The sequence below is a fragment of the Phaseolus vulgaris genome, chromosome 10, assembly GCF_000499845.2.
Source record: "Phaseolus vulgaris cultivar G19833 chromosome 10, P. vulgaris v2.0, whole genome shotgun sequence".
Classification (NCBI taxonomy): Eukaryota; Viridiplantae; Streptophyta; class Magnoliopsida; order Fabales; family Fabaceae; genus Phaseolus; species Phaseolus vulgaris.
The window spans coordinates 12,621,770-12,627,431 of record NC_023750.2 but is presented as its reverse complement, the minus strand read 5'-3'; the positions used below and the strand labels follow the sequence as shown (position 1 = coordinate 12,627,431).

Below are 5,662 nucleotides of genomic sequence, written 5' to 3'. Positions count from 1 at the left end.
TACAGCTGGGCCACGAAAGGTGGATCCCAGACCACACACCAGTTATCAGTAAGGGAGAAGCCTAGGTCACGAGAGTCCATGCGTGTAGAGTGGATGACGTGTTTAGGCATAACACAAGTGTAGAGCCACTGGAAAGATATGACCTGTGAAGGTCGCATTCCAGGGATGAGCTGCATGCATGGCACGTGAACAGCTATGGCACTCCTAAAAGCGGGTGACCCCAGAAATCAGGTGCACGAGGAGGCACCCAGGTGGTCACCCGGTTAGAAGTTGCACTCCAGTTAGGGAACCCACGCGCTAGGTTATCCTAAGAGTAGGGTAACAACAGTGTTGGGCCCGCCCCATCAATAAAGCCCATTTTGGGTAGAAAGGAAACCCTAGTTTTAGTCTATAAAAAGGATGGTAACAAACTTAGCAAGGTACGTTATTCATTTGCGCCGCTTAACACGCACAAAGTGACAGTTATACAGTTTTGGTGTTTCCTAGCCCTAATACTGACTTGAGCGTCAGAGTGCAAACGGCCTCTAACGCGCCGTTTGTCTTTGTGTTTTCAGGCATTCATCATAGGAGGGGCACGTGTAAACGCAGGGATTTTGGACGTGAGAGTGACATAGGCACACAAAAGCGCTCCAGGTCAACCGGCAGAAACATTTTGGCGCGCAACGTGGGGCACGATACAAAACATTGTCCCATCAGCAAGAACTAGGAAGATCCAGGAGATGAGAAGTACGACGCAGGGACCTGTTGCACCAAACGAGGGTGAAGGCCTCACCTTGCAACAGTTTATGGAGACGATGTGAGCCCTTCAGGAAGAGATGGCCGCGTCGAGAGCAAACCAAGAACGCATCCAGGCTGACTTGGTGGCGTTGCAGGCAATGAGCGAAGAACTGCATCGTTCGAATGAGGAACTGCATAGGGATCTGCAAAATCGCGCAGGCGAGCATGAGGAGGAAGATCAAGAACCTGCAACGCTGCCCAGGGAGTTCCCAACGCCGTTCTCGGAAGAAATCATGGATGCTGTAATTCCAACCATGTTGGTAGGGCCCAAGGTGACCTTCACTGGTACAGAGGACCCGGAGGCAAACCTCACGGCTTTCGATACACAGATGATGCTGGTTGGGGGCTCCGATGCAGTGAGATGCAAGTTGTTCATGAGCACCCTGGTGGGAACAACAATGGACTGGTTCATTAGCCTCCCTGATGGCCATGTAACGTCGTTCCCACAACTTACAAAGCTGTTCAGGGCACAATACATCGCGAATCGGGCTCCCCCGTCTATCTCTTATGATCTCTTTGACGTAAGACAATATCAAGGAGAGTCTTTGAAGGAGTTCCTCCACCGCTTTGGAGCACAGGTAGTGAGGTTGAACCTCAAAGACGAAAGGATGATGGTGCACGCGTTCAGGAAGGGCATTGCGCCAGGCCCCTTCAGCGATTCACTCATCCGAAACCACCCTAAGACCTTCGCCGAGATAAGGCATTGCGCGGTGGCTAATATTGCGGTGGAGGAGGAAGTTAGCGAGAAACGCACGTGCGTGGTTCCCACGCACCCACGCGCGACAGGTTGCCCTCAAACCCTAAGGGTGCATGAAGCAACGATAGAGAAGAAGACCCCCGTGAAGTAGCAACCCTATCAACCGAGGAAGCCTCAAACCAAGGGACGTGAGAGGGAGAACGTGCCACCAAGGCATGACTTCGTGGTAGAATTAAAGGACCTCATCGCTATCCCAAACGTAGCGAAGAGGCTGAAGGTACCCCTCAAGACCGACAAGAGGCTCGGGCCCAACAAGAACGCCTGGTATGAGTTCCTCCTAGCATTCGGCCATCCCATACCAACTACTTGGCACTGGGACACCAGCTAGATGAGTTGGTGAAGAACGGTCTCCTGAGGGATTACTTGCAAGAAAAACAAGGGATCGAGGACGTGGCGGCGACAGGGGGTGGCCCGGGGCACGAAGTCCCCGTGCATGGTGAGATTCACACCATCGTGGGAGGGTTCTCGGGAGGAGGTTGTACTGCTTCTCAGCGGAGGAGATACGCACGGGCGATGATGTCGGTAGAAGCGCAAAGGACTGACGATGCCTTCGATGTCAACCTTGTCTTTACCAAGGTCGACCTTCAGGATGTTATTCCCCATGACAACGACCCAGTGGTGATCTTAGTGGTAACCGCAGGAAGAAACGTGCATCGTGTGCTAGTAGATCAAGGAAGTTCGACAGACATAATGTTCTGGATGAATTTTGTTCTGGACGACTTTCAACAAAATGCAACTATCCCCAGACATGCTGAGGCCCTATGGTGGTTGTCTGTACGATTTCTTGGGAGACCAGGTAGAGGTGCGCGGACACTTAGAGCTGAGGACCACCTTCACGGATGGTACCGCGTCTCATACAGAGAGCATCAAGTATCTTGCCGTCAATGCCTCATCTGCTTATAACATGCTGTTGGGTATACCTACGCTGAATAGGTTAGGGGCGATGTTGTCGACAAGGCACATAAAGATGAAGCTACCGGACTTGGCAGGAAAGGTGATTACCATCAAGTCAGATCAGAAGGAGGCCAAAAGGTGTTACGAGAACAACCTCAAAACAAAAAGAGGGGTATTCATGGTCACTACTAGACCACCGTACACAAAGGAGGTCCCCCTGGCCGAGGTCAGTCGCGCCAAACCCGCCTTAACCGTAGCAGAAATTGCCCGCGGGAAGATAACCCGGGAGATCAGATCTGATCTGTTTGGCAACCTAGGGGAAAGAGAGATTGGAGGAGAGGTCTCCAAGCCCAGCGACGCCCCCGATCAAACGACACAGGATCTGAATGCCAAGGTACGACCTGTCCACCAGAGGGCGAAGAAACAACACCAAATTGACTTAGAAGGTCTATTCGTAAAGATAGCTGAGTACAAGCTGAAACCGGACCCCGAGGAGGGCGTGTTCGGAATAGAACCACGAAAGTTTCTGGGTTCCTTGCTCACTGAGCGTGGTATAAAGACAAACTCAGAAAGCCGCTCACTGGCGAGACACATGTCTGTCTTGTCTGGATTTGCACCAGTTGGAGGAGGGGGCGACCTCCCTCACCAAAAGTGTAAAGAGGCGTTCATCAGACTAAAGGAGCACTTAGCCAGCCCTCCAGTCCTGTGCAAACCACAGCCAAGCACGTCATTTAGTTTGTATCTAGTGGTGATCGATCGGGCGATCAGTTCAGTCCTTGTGCAGAAACAGGACCAGTTTCAAAAACTCATACACATAGTGGGCAGAGCACGCCAAGGACCTGAGGAAAGACGCCAGGTAGCGGAGAAGGCAGCCTCTCCCCCGTATGGACTGGTTCTTTCATAGTAACGGAGGTCCTTGGGAACAAAGCATGCAGACTAGAGACACTGAAACGAGGCCTGATTCCTCGCACATGGAATACGGTCCGCTTCAGGTTTTATTTCAGTTAAGCAGTAACGTTGTACATGGTACTAGGCGACACTCTTTTTCCCTAATAAGGGTTTTTTAACGAGGTCACGAAATAAATTCGATTGAAATATTTTCTCGAGTTATGCACAATTCAGTTAAGGACTTGTTTTCCTTAATCTAGAAGTATTGTGCACGGAGAGGTAGGTTCGTGAGAGAACACCTCCCCTCTCGAGTGAAAGCGCCAAGGTTGAACGAAATAGTTCGCCAGTTAAATCCTCCTCGCCCTTGAGCGAAGCCGAGGTCAGTTAAGGACTTGTTTTCCTTGTGCTAGAAGTCTTGTGAGCGGAGAGGTAGGTTCGTGAGAGAACACCTCCCCTCCCGAGTGAAAGCGCCAAGGTTGAACGAAATAGTTCGCCAGTTAAATCCTCCTCGCCCTTGAGTGAAGCCGAGGTCAGTTAAGGACTTGTTTTCCTTGCGTTAGAAGTCTTGTGAGCGGAGAGGTAGGTTCGTGAGAGAACACCTTCCTTCTCGAGTGAAAGCGCCAAAGGTTGAACGAAATAGTTTGCCAGATAAATCCTCCTCGCCCTTGAGCGAAGTCGAGGTCAGTTAAGGACTTGTTTCCTTGCGTTAGAAGTCTTGTGAGCGGAGAGGTAGGTTCGCGAGAGAACACCTCCCCTCTCGAGTGAAAGCGCCAAGGTTGAACGAAATAATTCACCAGATAAATCCTCCTCGCCCTTTAGCGAAGCCGTGGTCAGTTGAGGGTTTGTTTCCCTTGCGTTAGAGGCCTCGTGAGTGGAGAGGTAGGTTCATAGAGAACACATCCCCTTTCGAGTAAGAGCACCAAGGAGGAACGACCTAGTTCACAGTTAAACCTCCAACTTACAGAGTGGGCAACATATCAAAGAACGCTAGAAGAAGCATCGCAGTGCCAAGCATCGCGAGTTAGCAGTTGAGCGAGTTAAAAAGCGGTTTTTGGTTTAAGGAAATAAAAGCAGTTATACGTCCGAGAAAGTAAAGTTACAAGCAGATAATAAATTGTTTGTCTGACAACCAAATACAAGTTAAGGAAGGACCCTAGGAACGATTTGCCCGTTTACAACACGGTTTGATACCGCGAAAGGCGAAGTGTCCATCTCGGGATGCACGCAGACAACCTGAGCGAGGGCTTCCTCGAAACCCGCGTCGTAAGCATCAACAACATCCCCGGTCAGCTCAGCTTCAGTCTCTTAGAACCTCTTAGCTTGTTGAAGGAGCTTGGCCTCCACCCGACCCAGCTGCACTTCTCGATTAATGGACCTTTTTTCAAGCCCCGCCATCTTGGCTTTGGATGCCTCAACAGCCTCTTCCAGCTCAAAGACCCGAATTCGCAGGGGCAGGATTCTTGCCTCCAGATCGACAACCTCTCGGCACTTGGCGTGAAGTTGTTAAGAGAGATCCTTTTCAGAACGGCGAAGGCAAGCCAACTCCTGCTCCAGTGCAGTCTCGTGGGCAGCAAACGAACGAGCCAGTAGGGCCGTTTCTTCCTTAGTCTTGGCCTCTACCAGCGTCACCCTCGTTTTAGGTCTAGTTATGAGAGCATTGGTCTGAGCGAGAAGAGCTCCAAAATTGAAGCCTAGCCTTTCCCTCGCAGCGGCCTCATCCGAGTCCACCGTCACCCCTAGTTGAAAGCCTTTGAGGGCATGTTGTAGGACAGTAGCCAGCTCGAGGGCAAGAGGAGTCACAAGAGCACTCGTCCCACCAAGATCAGGGAACAAGGGAAGGCTTGTCGTTCGATCACGGGAAAAGCCGAGCGACCGGTAGAAGAGGAATGGGAAGCCACCGCCGGGTAAGCCTAAGCCTCTTAGAGATTGGCCTCTCGGTGGAGTTCTCATCTGATTCGATTTCCACCACCCTACTCTCGTAAGGAAACGGAGCGGGAGATGATTGGGCGGCGGCAAGAGGGACCGCGACTGCAGGAATGGAAGGAGTAGGCGAGGGCGCGGCAATGGCAGAAGCAAGGGCGTGGGGGTTAGAGGTGCCCGCACCCCCAGACATCCCTCGGCGGCGAGTCAGGATACCATCCAGCTTGGCCCGTTTCTCCTCATTCAGAACCATCCCTACGTGCAAATTTCAGAATACAAGAGGTTGGGAAACATAGAGATAAAACATGCGAATGCACAGGGGCAGAGTGCGCAAACATAACAGTACAATAACAAGAATCAGCTCCTCAAGAGTCATGGGTTTCTTGAACCCTAACTCAGAGGAAACCCAGAAAAAAGGAACAGAGG

At 51.3% G+C, this 5,662-nt stretch overlaps 1 protein-coding gene across 1 annotated transcript; it reads left to right on the top strand.

Annotated features, from left to right (window-relative positions):
* Positions 1–815: 815 nt before the first annotated feature.
* LOC137814818 (uncharacterized) lies at positions 816–1,625 on the top strand. The gene has a single exon (XM_068617738.1). The coding sequence runs from the start codon at positions 816–818 to the stop codon at positions 1,623–1,625; it is 810 nt and encodes a 269-aa protein (XP_068473839.1).
* The last annotated feature ends 4,037 nt before the right edge of the window (positions 1,626–5,662 follow it).